This window comes from Poecilia formosa, unplaced genomic scaffold (assembly GCF_000485575.1).
Source record: "Poecilia formosa unplaced genomic scaffold, Poecilia_formosa-5.1.2 Scaffold371, whole genome shotgun sequence".
Taxonomy (NCBI): domain Eukaryota; kingdom Metazoa; phylum Chordata; class Actinopteri; order Cyprinodontiformes; family Poeciliidae; genus Poecilia; species Poecilia formosa.
The window spans coordinates 547,090-566,801 of record NW_006800310.1 but is presented as its reverse complement, the minus strand read 5'-3'; the positions used below and the strand labels follow the sequence as shown (position 1 = coordinate 566,801).

General features: G+C 38.2%; 1 protein-coding gene and 1 long non-coding RNA gene across 4 annotated transcripts in view; one reads left to right on the top strand and one right to left on the bottom strand.

The window, feature by feature from the left end:
* Positions 1–2,145: 2,145 nt before the first annotated feature.
* Positions 2,146–19,712, bottom strand: part of LOC103154051 (uncharacterized) — a 21,079-nt gene continuing 3,512 nt past the window's right edge. The window contains exons 2-6 of one of the 3 annotated variants that reach the window (XR_001659093.1): positions 18,739–18,861; positions 12,839–12,989; positions 3,986–4,151; positions 3,430–3,546; positions 2,146–3,304 (exon numbers count right to left, since the gene is read on the bottom strand). This is a non-coding gene — a long non-coding RNA (uncharacterized LOC103154051). The remainder of the gene's footprint in view (positions 3,305–3,429; positions 3,547–3,985; positions 4,152–12,838; positions 12,990–18,738; positions 18,862–19,712) is intronic. The other 2 variants (XR_001659092.1, XR_001659094.1) reach the window with 2 other exon arrangements.
* LOC103154050 (USP6 N-terminal-like protein) lies at positions 2,273–17,948 on the top strand. The gene is made up of 12 exons (XM_007575197.1): positions 2,273–2,349; positions 3,793–3,832; positions 3,997–4,077; positions 7,557–7,664; positions 8,896–9,005; positions 9,340–9,388; positions 10,431–10,551; positions 10,824–10,918; positions 10,998–11,063; positions 12,661–12,760; positions 12,834–12,986; positions 15,541–17,948. The coding sequence occupies exons 3-12, from the start codon at positions 4,039–4,041 to the stop codon at positions 17,019–17,021; spliced, it is 2,322 nt and encodes a 773-aa protein (XP_007575259.1). The 5' UTR covers positions 2,273–2,349; positions 3,793–3,832; positions 3,997–4,038; the 3' UTR covers positions 17,022–17,948.

The window sequence follows — 19,712 nt, the reverse complement described above, 5'->3', positions numbered from 1 at the left end:
GTTAATTTTTAATGTTTTCGACGTCATACTAAACTATGGCAAAATTTTTCATATTTTCGCGTCATACTATACTATGACTAAATTTTTCAAATTTTTCATGTCATACTAAACTATGACTTAATTTTGCATGTTTTCGACGTCATACTAAACTATGGCAAAATTTTTCATATTTTCGCGTCATACTAAACTATGCCTAAATTTTTTGTTTTCATCATCATACTATACTATGAGTAAATTTTGTACGTTTTCGACGTCATACTAAACTATGGCAAAATTTATCATATTTTCGACATCATACTATACTATGACTAAATTTTTCACGTCATACTAAACTATGGCAAAATTTTTCATGTTTTCGACGTCTTACTATACTATGAGTAAATTTTGTACGTTTTCGACGTCATACTATACTATGAGTTAATTTTTAATGTTTTCGACGTCATACTAAACTATGGCAAAATTTATCATATTTTCGACATCATACTATACTATGAGTGAATTTTGTACGTTTTCAGCGTCATACTAAACTATGACTAAATTTCGTATGTTTTCGACATCATATTATACTATGAGTAAATTTTTTATGTTTTCGACGTCATACTAAACTATGACTAAATTTTGCATGTTTTCGACGTCATACTATATATACGAGTAAATTTTTAATGTTTTCGACGTCATACTATACTATGAGTAAATTTTGTACGTTTTCGACGTCATACTAAACTATGGCAAAATTTATCATATTTTCGACATACTATGAATAAATTTTTCATGTTTTCGACGTCATATATACTATGAGTAAATTTTGTACGTTTTCGACGTCATACTAAACTATGGCAAAATTTATCATATTTTTGACATCATACTATACTATGAGTAAATTTTGTACGTTTTCGACGTCATACTAATCTATTACTACATGTTTTATGTTTTCACCTTCATGCTTTACTATGACTATTTTTTTAGCATTAAATAAACTTACTAAAGGTTTAATAATTTTGACACTATTCTGTATGTCATGTTATTACTAATAATATATTCAAATTAATATAACTAATTTTTTTATAGTGACTAACTTCTTCATATTTTGCCTGTTAGTTTCATGAAGTTTTTTTAAACACATTGTTTTGCTAGTAATGTCCCATTCAGACAGATTTAACGACACAGAGTCTGGTGACTTTAAAAGTCACACAGAAGACAATCATTCCCTTTAATAACAATGTGGCATAATTAATAATACAGTGATCTCCTTGTTTATGTCTACTTCATTATGACAGTATCATATGGACCCAAACATTGTGATGTTGACATAACGGTCACAGCCTTCATCAAAGTCCTGACCGCTCCTGCCGTCAGTAGCTATTCTACAGGATTCAGGTCCAGTTATTCACTGGTCCTCTGAAGAACAGATTCATTTAATAGTTGGAGTTTAGCAGCTCTGCAGCATTGTAGTATATATGACACAAAATAAAAAAATCTATAGTGACTTCCATACCAACATTTTTGGCATTAATTGCATGCATTCCAATTCAGAGCAATAAAGTTTAGTTTTTTTATTCCAATTAGTAAAATGTTTTCAAAGGAAATCCAGCAGATTGCATCAGCAGCAAAATTCCTCCAGTAAGGTTTCATCCTTGAAGACCCCAAAAAATTTCAATTGTTGAAATGGCAACAAATAATGCTAAATGTGAGATTTAAAATGACTTCAGTGGGTTCAGTTTCTAATCGATCTGATTGGATGCCACAAAAAGCTATTATTGTGCTAAAAGGAGCTAGCCTAGCAGCAGAGGAGTAGCACTACTTTATCACATCTTTACTCAAGTAAAATTAAAAGTATTTGGTAAAAATTCTACAAGTACTGAGCAACTGATCAAATTATCAATGATTTCATATTTGAAATTTTTGATAGTTTAAGGACCAAAATGTGTCAATCAGTTTCAGAGGGTAGAAAACTCAGACATTTTACTCAATACTGGAGGACTGGAGATGATAGTTACTTGAGTAAATGCATCTGCCCATTAGTGAAGCTAAACATGTTGCTAATGTTAGTGTCTACATTTCTAAAGAAGCTTTTCGAAAGCTCAGGACTTCCTGAAACACTTTGCTCCAGTCTGATGGTTGAACAGATTACAGATTATAAATATCTTTGTTGTTGAGCTCATATTTTTATTTAGTCAATAATTTAGCAGCAAAACTGGTTTTGAATTGAAACTGTTGCAGTATTAGCAGCTTGTTCCCAGCTCCTGATGTTTGTTTTCCTGTTCTCCAGGGTAAAGAGGCCACCGTGGAGCCCTGGGAGGACACCAACTTCCACCTCTACAAAGTCATCGACCGTTTCGGATTTGTCCAGTAAGAACCTCCCTCCTTCTGCTGTGTTTGGGTTAGTCTGGTCCACAGCAGCTCAGAGTGTCTGTGGTTTCTGCTCCTCATAAACAGCACAGTGTTGGAGTTTTATATATAGGCTGGCGCACGCTGGCAGGAAACGTTCTGGTTAGCCGTAATCACAGTGCAGCAGTGTTGGGACAGAGCGCCGTGATCCAGACCTCGCTGTGGGAGACGGACAGAAGAGAAGAAGAAACAACTCCGAGTTACAAGCCAAACCTGAGGTGGAAACATTGCATGCAATAAAAAGTCAACATTTTTCCTCTAATGGCTTTTAAGACACGTTTCATGTAATAAAGATGATTCAGTTTAAACATGAATAAAACTTCTTGTCTTGCTGCAAAAACAATTTACCAAATATTTATGGTCTAGTTTTTAGTCCAAATGTGTTGGTACACTTTAAAAAAGACAAAATGAACCTACAAGCAGGAGCTGTGCAGGGGCTGTACAGTGGCACAGTTGGTAGAGCTGTTGCCTTGCAGCTAGAAGGTTCTGGGTTCGATTCCCAGCCCCAGTCTTTCTGCATGGACCAGCAACCCTCCCGACCCCACTGAGGGACAAGGGTGTAAAGAAAATGGATGGATGAATCTACAAGCAACTATTCAGCAACACATAGTTTAAGTCAATAATTTAATATATATTTTAAAAAGTCCTAGTTCCAATGGCACTAATACTGTTTAATTAAGGAATTATTGACTTAAAACAAACTCCCCTTATCTTGCTGAAATTACTTTTAATTTAATTTTCTTACTTCAAGAAAATTGAAAATTTGCACAACAAACAAGAGAAAAAATACTAAGTATTGTTTTTACAGTGCAGCCTGATCATTTACAGAATCTAAATCTGAAAAGGAGAAAATAATGGAGATGACTGACGACTGGACACAAGGAGGGGCAGATAGAAAAGGTTGTGGCTGAATAAGCTGCATAGAAAGTTGAGTGGAAGGAAAAACTAAGTGCACCAGCAACAGGGATAACTGCAGAATTCAGTCAGGGATTTAATGGACTATTAAAAGCTGATCCAGACCAGGAGCTTCAAGCGTCTTACCTGGACTGAGGAGAACCAGAACCGGACCATTGCTCAGCAGTCCAAACTCTGGAGGACCAGAACCAACGTCGCTGGAAGTCCAGAGTGAAGTGTCCAGTCGGTGATGATCTGCTGGTTCTGGAGACCAGAACAGAACTGAGTTTTCAGTTTTCAGACATGTAGAGTTAAAACCTGAAATGTTCTTCATTCAGTTCTGGAAACAAAACGCTCTGATGGCTTTATCTGGACGGAAACTAACCCAGATTAAAGGTCCGATCTGTTATTTCCTGTTTGTCTGATTCCCTCGCTCTGCGTCAAAGTGAAATATTCAAACAGCATCACCATGGAAACGCCAGCTTATTATTTCTGTTTGCTGTCTCACAGTGAGAACGAACTGCCGTCGTACGACTCGCTGGAGGAGAAGGTTGGTGACGCCTTCATGTTCACATTTACAGGACCAAACGGTTTCCTGTTGCTTTAGCAGCCGAGTTAAAGCAGCAGGTTAACTCGGCTGAAATGTTTTCTGGTTTTCATCAGAAAACCAGTTAGTTTCCGTTAGACGTGATTCTCGTCTCACCTGTTTCACAGCAAAAACACCTGGAGGTGGAGCGGACCGCCAAGTGGCTGAAGATGCTGAAGAGCTGGGAGAAATACAAGAACAGCGAGAAGGTGGTCCCGTCCGTTTGGGTCTCAGGCGTCTGGTCGGGTTCTGCTGGTCCACCAAGTTCTGGTCCCAGTAACTGCTAGGAAGATAAAAATACAAGTTTCTACAGATAGAGATGAATGGATGAACTGGTGGATGGATCCAGTGTTCATTGTTGAACCAGTTCCTTCTAACAGGAAGCAGTTCCATATGAAGTTCATCAGATCAAAAAGAATGTTCAGAAAGTTCATCGTTCATCTCTCCAACATGAACCAATTCATTTATTGATCAGAAGCTAAACAGGAATTTTATGGCAATAAAATCAGTAAATTTGGGGAATTCAGTCATTTTTAAAAACTGAATTCCCTAGTCAGTTCTCTCCTCATTTGCCAATGCCGATTGCTAAGTCACTGATTCTGAACAGTTTTATCGGTTCTGAACTGGAAACGCAGGAGAAACGCAGGAGAACAGAACTGAGACGTGGACCAACAGCGGTTTATTGGTGCCGAGAAGCAAAACTTTAAATTAGTTAGTTTAACAAAAAACAGGAAAGTATGTTTTTAGTTCTGTAGTAACGATAATTGAACCCCTTCATGACCAGCATCTTTAACAATCTGCTGCTGTTTATTGCTAAACCTGCTTTACTTTCAGGAGCCACCAGATGGCGCAACATGACGTTTCTAGGCAGCCATTGATGCTGAAGAAGGCAGTTTATTTATTATTAGTTATTATTTACTGTTAACCTAAAATAATCACAAACATAAAGCTGAATCTTTCTAAACAAAATCAGGAAGAGCCCAGATTCATGTAGGTTGACAAAGCTACAGGCTGATGGAGAGTGAGAGCTGAGCGTCATTACTCCTGGGGCGGCGTGCTCCATCCTCGGCCCTGTTTAGCATGGAAACTTGCGACTGTCTCTCATCCATCAGAGCAGACCTGGAGGAAACGACCCACAGCTATTTACGGCTCATTAACTTTCCACTCGTCCTCAGGAAATCACCGCCGCTCCTCGCAGGCGCAGAGTCAGAAACGTTTTGCAGGGAAACGCGACACTTGAGAGAAGTTGTCAAACGTTTGTGCTGATAAAATTTTATCATTTTAAAAATGACAAATATATCCAGAGGTCAAAGGTCAACCCACCAATCCACATTTACAAAGTCATATGAAATATGGCGTAATCAAAAGTTTGTTTGTGCCGTTATAATTTTTAAGATTTAAAAGTTTCCAGAAGTTACCAGCCATCTTTTTCACACCCACATCAACTACAACAAAATTGATATAAAATTGATATTTCATGTAATAATAAAGCAAGAACAGATTCTCAAACATCAATACGTTTTAAATCTAATGAACATTTACTTTCTATAAACATATTTACTCTATTATCCAGTTTTTAGTAAAAACAGAAAAACAATAAATCATGGAAAGGGAAATTATTGATCTAGTTTTAAATTATCATGTGATTGATTATTGCAACAGGCCTGATTGATTGACAAAATTTGATCTGATTATTAACACATCTGGAAACATTTATTAATATCTTTAGATTTTTTTGCGGCACAAACGTTTAGCACCAGTTCTGTCTGATTTGAAGACGTGGCGGTTTGTAGAAACAGAATCATTTTGTTGGACAGTTTGCTCTGGTTTCCAGCTTCCACACTGCAAAAAAACAAAATCTTAACAATTTTAGTCTAATTTCTAATGCAAACATCTTCGTACACTCGAAACAAGAAAACTGACCTTCAAGTTACTTTTCAGCAAAATATAGGAGCTTATTTTAAATAAGTAATTCCTTACTATTTCATTCCTTAAATTTAAGTTAACTGGAAGATTATTTCACTTCTAACATGGGAAAATGTCTTGGAATTAATAATCCGTATTAAGGATTTATTTGACCAAGCTTCTATATTTTGCTGAAACTAAAGTTTTGTTGCATCTTGAGTGAACTCTAAGATACAAATCCTTGGTAACATTGTGAGTTTTTGCAGTGCAGAAACCATCCTAAATGTGTTTGTGTGGATTTTTGGTGAATCAGCATTTCTCTAAAAGCTGCTGAGACGCTCGCAGCATTAATTGGAGCAAACATGTAGCGACTCTCTGGCTGCTTCAGGTTTCATCTTAATTGGTCTGAACTCCTGCGTCTCTCTCCTTCCTGCCGGCCGTCGCTCATCAGAGCAGAAACTCGTTTCCAGTCTGCCGTTTATTACTAACTGAACTCTGCTGCTCCTGCAGCTTTAACACGTGTTCTGCATGCAGAGCCGCAGTCTCTGCTGGAGTTCGTCCAGCCAGATGGTCACAGGTTCACCTCAGCAGAACGTGCCGACATGCTGAGCGGGGGTCTCGGGGCTCGATTATCATTCCTGGCGGATGCCAGATGCTCTCTTCGCCTCGCTGTCAGCCTGCAGCAGTGCAGCCGCTTTTCTCCCGACTCTAACCGGTTATTTTCTCATCACAAACCATCAGAGCTGCTGCAGTAAAAGCATGTTAGCTGGATTACAACACAACCAGAGATCAGATAAAAACAAACGGTTTCACATCTGAGTCTGAAAAACGAGGCCAATGTTCATTAACTACAGGCGCAGACATAAAATTATTTTATAAAGAATCATAATTTATATTCCTGGGAATTCGGAATAGATAAAAAAAAATCCTCAAAATTTGATTTTAAAATGCGTCAAAGTTGTAGCTGAGCTAACCTAATCCTGATAAAGTTAAGTTTCAGAAACTTATTTTTGTTTCAATATAAACTGATTTGTCTAAATTTGATCATTTAAACAGAATCTCTAAGCAGTTGAATAAAAAACTGGTCTCTGAATGGAATCAATAGAAAGTGAAAGATTTTCATTTTTATCAGAAACAGTTTAATGTTTTTTTATTTCAGCTCCAACTCGTTATGAACTGAAAAGTGCAGCAGATCAGAAGAGATGAGAGTAAATGTGTTAAAATTAAGTCTGAAATGATTAAGTGCATTAATCATAATTATAATCATAATTTAGTGATTAATGAATCGTTTACTGGAGTGAAAAGTAAAAAAAAAGTCAATTTGGTGAAGAAAAAAAACAAGAGAGCAGAAATTAAAAACAAAAAAAAAAATAAAACATTTTGCCGGTTAATCCAAAAAAATAAATCCCAGATAAAAATGTTTCAGCTGCATCCTGTTACAGAATGATTGAACGTTCACTAAAGGAAAGCTGTCATTACACTTTAGGCACTTTTTACTTAAAAAATAACTTAATTATTTATTTATTTATTTGCATCTTTTATGGTGTTTCTGATATGTTTAAGTGGTTGAATGAAAAATCTGCAGACTGGGAAGTTTTTTCTTTTAACCGTCAGAATAATTGATAACTAAAATAATCGTTTGTTGTCATAGTTAATATTGGACAAATATTATTGTTTTATTCTTTTTAGACTTTGTCTTATATTAGGAGGATTAGATTTTTTAAAAATAAAGTTAGAATTGTTTGTTAAAGGCATAATGGAGATAATTAGTTTCCTCCTGCAGCTCGTCCGGAGGATCTATAAGGGTGTTCCTCTGCAGCTCCGAGGGCAGGTGTGGTGCCTGCTGCTCGACGTTCCCAAAATAAAAGAGGAGAAGAAAGACTTCTACGAGGTAAAGGCTCGACTTTTTGTTTCTGTTCTGCTACAAACTCATTAGAAAGTTTAGCTGCAGAGATCGATGCGGCGCTGCAGGGAGGACGGCCCTCGTTTCCTGCAGTCAGGAAGTCATGAGAGGAGCACAGTGAACGTTTTGGAGCAGATGCGAAGCATTTAAACCATTTAAAATCAAATTTTACCTGCGCAACAATTAACTAACGTACAACAATTAAAATAAAGACAGTAATTAGTTTTTCTGAGAATGGATTTGTAAATCAATGATTCTCCAAAAAGTAAAAAGGGTTTTATACATTTTTGTTTATTAGAAAACAAGGTTTTTGTCTCTTTTTAGATCAAATTAAGCCTTTAAGTCCCAGACGTAGCGCTGTCTATGCAGCCAAATCTGCAGTACTAATTCTTAAATACGTAATTCTTTGCGCCATCTGAAAAATCTCAGCAGTTTCTGAAAGGGGAGACGTTCCAGTCAATATTGGGTTGTTACGGTAATATCTCCATGTTTAATAAATTAATTAAAATCAGATCTTGGTGTACCAAACTGCTGTTGAGTAAAAGTCACTAAACGGATTGTTTCTGTTTAAAATAAAACCGAAGAAAATGTAAAATCTTTGGTTATAAAAAATTGCATCAAACGTTTTCTATTATAAGAACATTTAAATTTGTTAGTAATAATTTTGCCTTAATTAAAAGCAAAACATTTCCATCTGTGCTGGCAGGCCAAACTTGTGTAATTTTTTAATTGTGCCATACTGCAGATTCATGGGTTAGAAAGGCCTAGTCAAAGTCTGAATGAGAATCTTTGGCTTTGAAAGCTGAACATCAGTCTAGCTGATCAAACTTGTTGAACCCTAAAAAAACGTACAGAGGAACGAAGTTCTAAAAATTAGTATTAAAGCATGCCGCACTTTTCAGAACAGGAAAAGCCGTATCAGCTGATCTGCTTTGATTAAAGCTCCTGTATTCAGAAGCTGCGTCTTTTTGTTCCTGATTCCAGAGTGTGAGTAATAAACTCATTATGTCCACAGTGGGAGACACAAAGCTCGTCTTTCAGGACATTTTTAGGTCATGAAAGACAGACGGCCTTTAATAAGAACAGATTCTGGCTTTCACATCCTCTGCTTCTATGGCAACAGCAGACGGTCCACTTCAAGCATCGGCCCTGCTGCTGCAGCTTAAAGACACAGAGCCTCTGCTAGCTTAACCTGCCGGTTTGTTCTGCTGCTGTGCAGAAGCTGAAGTCCCGGGCCAGAGCGCTGTCCCCCGACGTCCGGCAGATCGACCTGGACGTGAACAGAACCTACCGGGACCACATCATGTTCATGACCCGCTACGACGTCAAGTAAGCGCCAACTCAGCAGAGAGGGGGAGGAGCTAGTTACATTTACTCAGTTACATCTACGAGAGTAACATCTTTTAAAAATATATTTTTACTACGCTGTACTTTTTACTTTTACTTAAGTAATTTTATTTTGAAGTATCTCTACACACCTGCAGTTTTTGTGAAAGTTTCATAAGTTTTTTTATTGAAAGAAATACATTTTGGAAAACTTTCTTTTCCCTGATTTTCTTATTTTTTGTTACATATATGAATTATTGCAATTTTGGTCCTTAAAATACCAAAATGTTTCACATTATAAGACTCTGAACGTATTTAAATGATGATTCTGTTCCAGGCAGCAGGCGCTCTTCCATGTCCTCACAGCTTACTCCATGTACAACACGGTGAGTCTCACTTTCTGCATTCAGCTTTTACCATCAGGACAAAGATTTTAGGGGCCTCAAAGGGAAATTACTGACGAATCTAAGTTTAACTTGTTACAAAAAGATTAATGTGTAAAAATTGTTAGCAATAGATACTTTTTCAACAGGTTAGGTCTGGGGTTCCTAAACTTTTCCATGAAACAGCCGCTCAACAAAACGCTAAAGAAACATCAACTTTTAGATGCTTTTAGTTCGCAATTCAATAATTCATTTAGAATAAATGTTGCTTCATACTGTATGATTTTATATGAGGTCTGTAGCACAGAATATATTGTGACTTTATTTATCATTATTCCCTCTTTTGATTATAAGAAAATATATAGTATCTTATATTAATCACATTAAATTTACATTTATTCCCACAGTTTCTAAGCTTTTTTAAGCAGTTCCTCTGGTCATTTTTCCATTTCTTGTTTGATGAATTTTATATATATAATATAACATCTATATTAACAATTTAAACTGAAATTTTCTGGAAAAAACTTGGAAATTTTTGAGTGAAAAGGTGAAAAATTTCTGAGAAAAAAAACGAATAAATGTTAAAATTAATCCGAAAAATGTTAGAGAAAAAATTTTTAAAAGCCAAAATGTTTTGACAGATGAAACTCAGAAATTTCCAAGTTTTCTTGACAGATACAGAAATAATTTCTCAAGTTATTTTCTAGCAAATTTTCAACTTTCTATCTCAATTTGTTTTCACAAAATTTCTCAGTGTTTTGGTGGCAATTTAAAAAAATATTGAATAACAGAAAATAAAAATTTTTGTGAAAAAAATGTTAGATATAAAAATTAATGTGATAAGTTTTTTTTAACTCATTTATTCATCCCAACTTTCTGAGGCTCCCACAGCGCCCCCTGGCGGCCAACACTTTGACTAACACTGAAAGGTTTTCTGTGAGGACACGTTCTCCTCTCAGCTGCTGATTTAAATAATTTGGTTGCGATTTGGACTCAGACCTCATCAGGTTTTTCCTGTATTCAGCGGTTTCATGTCGCTCTGCAGGAGGTCGGGTACTGCCAGGGCATGAGTCAGATCACGGCTCTGCTGCTCATCTACATGAACGAGGAAGACGCTTTCTGGGCTCTGGTCAAACTGCTGTCGGGACAGAAGCACGCCATGCACGGTAAAAACTCTTAAAGTTGTTTATCTTTAAGTTTATAAAGTTAGAACAGCGACTAATGAACCGGTTAGTGAGGATTCATAAAGCACAGCCAGCAGGGTGGAAGCAATTAAACCGACTCCAGCTGAAATAACTGTACATAAACGCAGAAGTTCACTGGATCTCTGGAGGCTGAGGGACTTCTCAGATGTTTCCAACTGTGATCAAAGATGCTGAGCTGCTAATTTATTGACATGTTTGTTATAAAACGCGGCCTGCTGTGTCTCGGCCCTCAGGGTTCTTCATCCCGGGCTTCCCGAAGCTGATGCGCTACCAGGAGCACCACGACCGGATCCTGAAGAAGATGATGCCCAAACTGAAGCAGCATTTGGTGAGACACACGGCGGCTCCATAACAACCAGAGATGGTTAACCCATCAGCGCTCTGAACTGGTTTTACTGGTCCTGCAGGACAACCAGGAGGTTTTCACCAGCCTGTACACCATGAAGTGGTTCTTCCAGTGCTTCCTGGACAGAGTGAGTCCAGAATATAACCTCTGCTTTCTGCTGCTTCTTCTCCACTACTAGTCTAGATGGATCTCTATATTCAAACACAACACTTAAAGCTGCAGCATTTAACTTTTATAAAAAAAAAAAACAATATCTTGTACATATTTGTTGAAATTGACACCAAGTCATGATAGTTTGGTATGAACAACATTTAGCTCCTGTCTCCTCCAATCAGAAACAACCAATCTGAACCAGGAGGCGGGGCTTGGCGCCTCTGGCTTGTGATAAAGTTCCTGAAATAAATGTGTTTTTATTATCCAATTCATTTAATGGGTCTGTGTATAGATGGGATTATCTAGTAATATAATAAAAAGGATAATCAGTTGTTTCTACTTCACATTCTAAAAGCTGGTAAATTACAGGCTTCCAAACATGTTTATTTAAAAAGTAATACGTTATATTAATGTTCAGATACATTAAAGCTGCAGCTTTATTACCTTAAGAGCCTTTTACATTTAATCTATCAACCTATACCGAATCATAAAAATATAACTGCGTGTGAATAATTGCCTGGAAACAACTGCATTAATTTAGTTTATTAGTTGCTGCATGAAGTTATTCTGTCATGTTTATTTACTGCAGCTGAATATTTAATTTCTTTTACTTGAGATTGATAAATTATCATCATTATGATCTTCTAATGAAGCTCTGATGACGTTTTAATTACAGTTTGTTATATTTGCATACAAGTTTACTTTTACTCATTTATCAGTGATGTTCTGCTAAAGATTGTTTTCATAATTAAGTCAGACGCCTCATTAACAGAAACAGAAGGAATCAATCTTTTTTAATTATAACCAGCAGCAAGAGAAAAGAGAAAATTTATAGTTTATAAATAAGGTTCTGGATGATTGATTATTGGGTCTGGTTTTGCTCTAACTATCAGTAGAGGTGAGAATCTTTAAATGTCTATCGATTCAATTCAGACACCAGTTTTTCTATTCAAACTGACTAAAGATTCTGTTTAAATTATGACTGACGAGAGGAAAAGACAGAAAAGCATCAAAATCCATCAGTTTATATTTAATCAGAATTAGGCTTAAAATTCTGTAACTTAAATTACCAGCATCAGCTGCCTGGCTTTTTCTCAGCATCAGAGAAACTCATCCAGGCGTTTCTCTCTAGTGGCTTTGATTCCTGAGCTCCTTTCAATCTAGAAAAGCCTGTTTAGTTGCTTTTGAACCAAATTACATTTAATATTGATCAACATATTTGATCTGTATTGCTAATTTTACTACGGTACTGGACAAAATGTAACATCTGTTACTGGTTTCGCAACTGTATGATGTGTTTATGATGTAAAGTTGAACTGCCTCGTTACTGAGAAGTGCACACTGTCCTCAATGTCCTCCTGCTATACGGTGTCTGAGACGACCTTCTACGGTAACGTGACATGAAGTATATTCACAAACACGACGGACTAAAACGTACAACTTAAACACATTTTTAAAACGATTCCTAATTTCCCAGGACTATGAATTGTGGTTCTCTATAGAATCAAAGTTTTTCTGCTCCTCTGGCCATCAGACAGAAGCCTCTAATGTCTGGTTGTGTTTGTGTTCAGACTCCCTTCACCCTGACCCTCCGGATCTGGGACATCTACATCCTCGAGGGGGAGCGAGTGCTGCCCGCCATGTCCTATACCATCCTCAAACTGCACAAAAGTGAGTCCGCTAGCAGCCCGAAGCTAACAGCTGCTGTGTGAAGGTGCTAATTCAGGTGTGTGTGTGGCTGTAGAGCACCTGTTGAAGCTGTCCATGGAGGAGCTGGTGGAGTTCCTGCAGGTCACGTTAGCCAAAGATTTCTTCCTGGAGGACGACTTTGTGATCGAGCAGCTGCAGGCGTCCATGACGGAGCTGCGGCGGGCCAAGCTGGACTTTCCAGGGCCAGGTACTGCAACAGCAATCAGACACACTGGTTACCGGGTTCCTGCTGCCTTAGCGCAGCAGTAGAGTGTTTCTTCCAGTTTCCTCATTAATCTACTTCTCTTCCTCTCCTCCTAAACAATGTTAGCCAACAACAACAAAAGTGTGGCTGTGAGTGGCGGCCATATTCCCTCCTACAACAGTAACCGGTGGGCTATCCTGACTGGTCTTTCTTGTCCATGTCTCTCTCCATCCGTCGCACAGTTCGTTCTGTCTGTCCAACAACACCTGGGTTCTTCCCTTCACAAACCTTTTCCCTCCAACATTGTGTTTTTTACTTGTGGTGCTCATGTGGAAGCTCGCCCTTTTTTTGTCCTTTTTAATCCCCTTGACTGACGTGTTGTACTTCAACTGTAATGGTAATGTCTCCCTCTGGTGGATAATTTACGGTACTGAAAACAAAAACAACCATTTAGGCTACAGAACTGAAGCAAAAATGACCAGACTTGTTACTAGTAGGGCTGTAACTAAATTATTTTAGTAATCTTTTATCCTAACAATCAGATTAAAAGTTGGCATATTTATTGCATAAAATGCAATATTATAGCATTTTTTAGTAAATTTCAACTGGATGACTAAAAAATGCCATTTGAGGAGTTTTGGGTGAAATAGACAAAAGTGTTTTTATCTTAAATGCAGTTTGCTTTTTTTTTTTTTTTTTTTTAAGCAAAGGCCTTTTTTGTCTGTAGACTCCAGTTAATGATTAATTGATTACTGAATTAGTTGGTGATTAATTCAATTAACTTTTTAATTCCTAATTGTTCTGACTGGTTCTGAATAAAGTATGAATAATAAAGAATTAGCTCCTAATGAACTTAATTATCTTTTAACACAGTCCCTTTAATTTTAGTTGGGTAAAAACTAAAACTTCACACTGCTGGTTAAACAGTCTAAGAATAATATTACTGTATTATTCTTAGACTGTTTAAACAGCCGTCTAAGACACTACTGTGTTGCTATAAAATCATTACAATCTGTTGCAAAGTTTAAATTTGTTACATTTACTTGAGTGTGAAGTGTTTGCTTGTCATTTCTTCTTCTGTTGCCATTTAGGGCAGTAACTCTGGTGAGTGTGACAGATGGAAACTTCATCGCAATTCATCCAAATGCGCCGCTAAATTAAGTCAAACAAACTTAACTGAATTACCCAAATCAATCAAAAGAAGATTCTTCTTCTTCTCTTCCAGCATTTCCCTGCAGGCGTAGCTACAGTCCATCATCTGTCTCCATTTACTCCTCTTTCACCCATAAATCTGTTTGTTCCTCTCAGAAACCTTCTACTGATATAATCTCTCCTCTCAACATCTCAGTCTGGCCTCTGACTTTTCTCCCATCCCTCTGCCATGAGCTGTTCATCATTCCTGATCCTATCCATCCTTGTCTTTCCCAAAGAGAACCTCAACATCTCAAGCTCTGCAGCCTCCATCCTGCTTCCAGCTCTAAACCAATCATCAATGGTCTTTGGACCGTTTTATACACCTTTCATCACACCTGACACTTTCTCCACCCATCCCAACGCTTGCACTCATTTCTTCACCTCTTTCCAGACTCTGCTTTACTCTGGACCTTTGACCTTCTTTACGTCACTGTTCCACTTATGCCCGTCTCAGTTACACACATTCTGTCTTGCAGCCACGGTTCATATCTCAGTATCATCTGCAAACATCATAATCCATGCAGACTCCCATCAGCCCATCCATCACTAAAGGAAACAATCCCTGAAGCAGTCCCAGCTCTTTCACTCCTACAGCACACCTCACTGCTGTCTCACAGCTCTCATTCTCTGTCCCAACCCAGACCTCCTTGGCATCTTTTATATTCTTTCTATAAATCTACAAAAACACAATACAAGTCCCTTTGCCTTCTCTGTATTCTGCTTACAATGATCTAAAAGAAATTAACACTAATGTCATATTTTCACCAAAAACATTCTGTACAGCATTTCAAATACATACAAATTAATAAAATGTGCATCTGTTATAAAGTACTTTACTATTTAACTTTGATCAGTTTAAATAGTCTTTTAGGTTAAATGAATGAAACCTAGTGGAAGCAGAACAACATGGGAGCATAAATAATCTCTTCAATGAGAGAATCTTGAGTTCCTTTCCTGAATAACTGATTCATCAATGCATCCTAACATGCTCTTATCAAAATCTTAATATTTTGTGTAGGCAGTACTTTCATAAAGAGCTGGTGGTACAGAACCGGCCCTGGTGAAGTGGGTCGCTGTTGCTACTGATTGATGAATGGAGTAAGGCTTTCAGAGGCCACTCAGCAAAGTGGAATCCCCTAAATGGAAAATTAAAACGTATTTCTGATGTTATTTTTGTCTTCTGCTGTGAATTTCTTTAAGTCTCGTCTTGAATGTAACGCTCCTTCATTTTTACCTCGATGGCAGTGTTGTTGCATGCACTCATGACCCTGTTGTGACGTCACTACGCAGTGTGTTCAACCATCACTGTTCATTCAGGTTCCTGATGGAGGAATAATGTGAATCTGTTGTTCTTATGTTGCAGCTAATGAGGATGAGTTTCCTAAGAAGCCGTTGGGGCAGCTTCCTCCAGAGGTCGCAGTGCCGCAGATGAATCACGTGGGCAACGGTCAGAGCCACACGGAGCCAGCCGAGCCTCCGAGAGACTCCAGTCCGGTACCGGGACGCCAGCAGGACAGTCGGCCCCCGAGCCGGGCACACAGAGACTCACTGGAGAAACCGTCCCGCCATCATAGGGCGGAGAAATGGGATCCCCACTCCAGGAGATCCAACGAGCTTCTGAACGAGCAACCAAAGCAGTCCACCTCCACCACACCAGAGAGAGGAACCACTCCGTCATCAGCCCCCACCCCAACGCCCAGCCGCAGTCCTCAGAACCACGCCACCGCCAACCACAACTCCAACGCAGCCTCCAGTTCTCGTCAAATCATTGGCCCCCGCTGGGTCAAACCCTCCGAGATGAAGCTGGAAGCGGCCAAAGCCGCCGCAGCGCGAGAGACGCAGCAGAGCCGAGGGGCATCACCGGCTCCGTCCAGCCCCATTGACGGCCTTTATGGTCAACGACGGCCCCGGCCCAAAGGGTTCATTCCTGGCTCTGATCGGGGCTCCAATGCCTCCCAGTATGACAACGTACCAGGACTGCCAGAGCAGGATTTTGAGATTCTGGAGCTTGAGAAGCCTCCATTCAGAATGAGGGCCGCTCATAATGAGACTCCCTTTACCGTACCAGCACCACACCAGGCCAGCAACGTCGTCTCGGCCTCAATAGGCCCCAGGATGACTAAGCATCACCTCCCTCCTCAGTTTCTACACAACAGTCCCCCAGGGTTACCTGCCGGCTACTCCGGGGCTCAGAGTCGGTACAACACCCCACCTCAGCAGCAATCTCCAGGAAGAACTACAACCGAAGTTCCCATCCTCCACCCAGGCTACAGCGTAAGCCTGGACCACCAAGGGGAGGACAAACTTTACAGAGACCCCAGATTTAATTCCCCCTCCAGCACGTCGTATAGGGAACAAGTCTATGCCACCACCCAGCGGCGGCCCAGCCACCTTTCTCCTGAGAAGGCGCTACAAAATAACTCGTTTGCCACCTATCGCAGGCAGCCCGAGTCCACCCGAAACCTTCAGAGCAGCTCCACTCCCATCTACCTGCAGCAACTAACGTCAACTACACAAATGCAAACTTCCCTGGACTACAGATTCGAGGGAAACCCCCAGTTCATGCCAGGAAGCAGGCCTCAGCCAATCGTAGACGGCTTCCAGTGGGAGCTAGACGATGAGCGCCCTCCTCAGTCCCCCGGTGGGATGCATCGTTCGCCTAGCTTCCAGCAAGCCCAAATGTCTCCGGTTCACGAGTTCACCTTCCCCCCCAACTCAGACGTTCTGCCTCACTACAGGACACAGTTCCAGGAGCAGCGGCAGCAGCACCCCCAGCTGTTTGGTGGACCACACTACAGGCAAGCACCAGAGGCTTTTGCCATGCAGGAGTCGATGCTGCTGTGATGTTAGGATAAAAACTGAGGTGTAGTCATGGACACTGTGGTGAAGACGAGCAGAACTCAGTTCTGTTCCTGCTCTGTTGTTCTTTACATGTGAACAAACGCTGGAAGACACACCAGCCTCTGACATTTCTACTGATCGCTTTAAAAAACTGAAGATTTTATTTTATTTTTGGATGTAAATCATGAACAGAGGTTACAATTTAAATATATACATATATCTTTTAGAGTCTGATGATGTACAGTGGATTTTTGTGTTAATTTTGAGAGTAAAACTGATTTTCTTTTTAAATCTCTTACATCCAGGTATTGAAATCTGACATTAATTCCCTCTGTTTGCTTCAGGATGATTTTTATTAAAGGACCAGGGAGCAGAACTGATCGAGTTCATTTCCATCATGGTGCAAACATCAGGTTATGTTTGGTTTTTAGTGAGTCTTTGTTACAGTTCAGTAATAATTTTCAATCATAATTAATGTATAATGCATTTCTCTAATTAAGAAACCAGTCGTTTGTTTTTACACGTCAACCATAAATACTAAAGTACATTAGGGCTATATAATAATATATAATGAAGTAACTAAATTGTTAGCATTAGGCACCCATTTTAGTTGCTATAACAGCTACAGCACCTGGATCGGGATGTAAACTTGTTTCAGATTAATTTCCAACTTATGTTTTGTTCATACCTGCTACCTTTTGACTACTGGACCGTGATCTAGAACACACTACATGTACCATGAACGTCATGCATTTCAACTGTCAACTGACCACATTCCATTTTTTATTGTTCATTCTCTGGTTTAGATGCTTTTAAACAGCATTAAACTGCTTCTTGATGCAATTTCTAAGTTATATTTGCATTTTGTGAAACAGTTAAACTGCAGTTTCTTCTCACACTTTGTTTAATAAAAGCAGGTGGTGAAATTGACTCTTTGAATGCGTCTGTGCTTTAAATCTTACTTAACTCTGTAGTTTATTCCTTAAAGAAAACCTGATCATTGGGATTATTTGATTATTGTTTTAATGCAAGCTACTTTCTTTAAGATATAATATAAAATACAGAAATATTCTTCAAAAAATATTGATTTAGTCATTTTTCCATAACATACAACATTTTAAAATCAATATTGGTTTAGGCATGTAGAAACATTTACATGTCCTAAAATACACAAACCCCAACTACAATTAGATTTATTGAGCCTCAGTTATAAAATCTTGCAAAGTATTGGGAAAAACTTCTGAACAGTAACAAGTTTGACCCAAACTTTGACCCAAGTCAGCCAGTTCAAAGGCAACGCTAAATACTGAAATGTATGTAAATTTCTGATCTTAAAGGCAATAATAACTAAATCTCTGACAGATCATTTTACTCATTATTGGGGCATTTACCAAGTAGAAATATTTTTGTGATTCTGATCTGAAACAATACAATTTTGATCTGATTTAACTTCAGACAGGAAGGAAGAAAGGTTTATGTAAACCTTAGCTAAAACCTTCTGTCATAATATTCCAACAGTTTAATGAGCATTTAATCAACTTGTTATATTATTATGTTATATTACTCCATAATGACTATATATACCTATAAAATTCAACAATAAAGAGCATAAAACTATTTCTACTGAGTGTTTAAGTCATATCATTCTGCTTAAAGAGTTAGTTTGTTAAGCTTTAGAAATGAAGTTGTGTAAATATATAACAGGTGAAGTTTCTCTTACCTGTAGTAGGAAAATGTTTTAGCACCGTCTTCAACAAATCCTAACAAATGGTGGAAGGATTGAAGCTAGTAGGTCACAGAAGTCGGCCTTGTCAGCTGAGTCTTTCAGGAACATTTTCAATCACTGAAACCAACAAAACAAAACGCCATCAACTGATGTGAAATCACAAAGTTTACTCTGTCTTGGGCAGATTCATACTACCAACAGCATCATAACTTCATCAGTGATTCTTGAGAATAGGGACAAAATGGGTTTTAATTTTCCCATATTTTTTTTTGTTGTTATTTCTCAACCTTATGGATGCAAATATGACAAATAATGTTTAGGAAATGTAAAGATGCTAAGGTACAGGCTCCCAGATGCAACATTTTTTAAAAAAATAACATTTTTAATTGACCCGACCTAGAACGTTGTCATCACAATCTGACAAAAATAAAAAATATTTTTTAATGACCCTATTAGTGATATTTTACTCATTTTACAGACAAATGCTTCTCAAGAAACAAAAGAAATATTATTTAAAACCAAAAACAACCAAAAGGCCATCTGACGGGGTTGACACATAACTGAAGGTGGTGACAAACTAGTGAATAAAATGAAAAACTTGATACATGTGAAGTAATGCAATTCATGTAAAATACATTAAAATGAATTATTTGCACATTTAAGTGAGATTTGACAACAATTTCACTGAAAGAGTCAGAAAAACTGATGGAGTTTAAAAACAGCCAAACCACCTGAATTTATATGATGTTATTCTGAAGGAGGCCATATTGTAGCTCATCAGGTCCATGAAATCTTTACAGTTTACCAGAATTAAGCTTTTATTTCACAAAATTTCATCAAAGTTTTGTAAATTGTCAGTTATGGTGTTGACACATCATGGTTGTGACGAGCAACTTAGGAATAAAACAGGAAAAACCTAAAGAATAACTTAAGCTAACCGGAGCTAACTAGCCTCTTAGCAAAGGAAG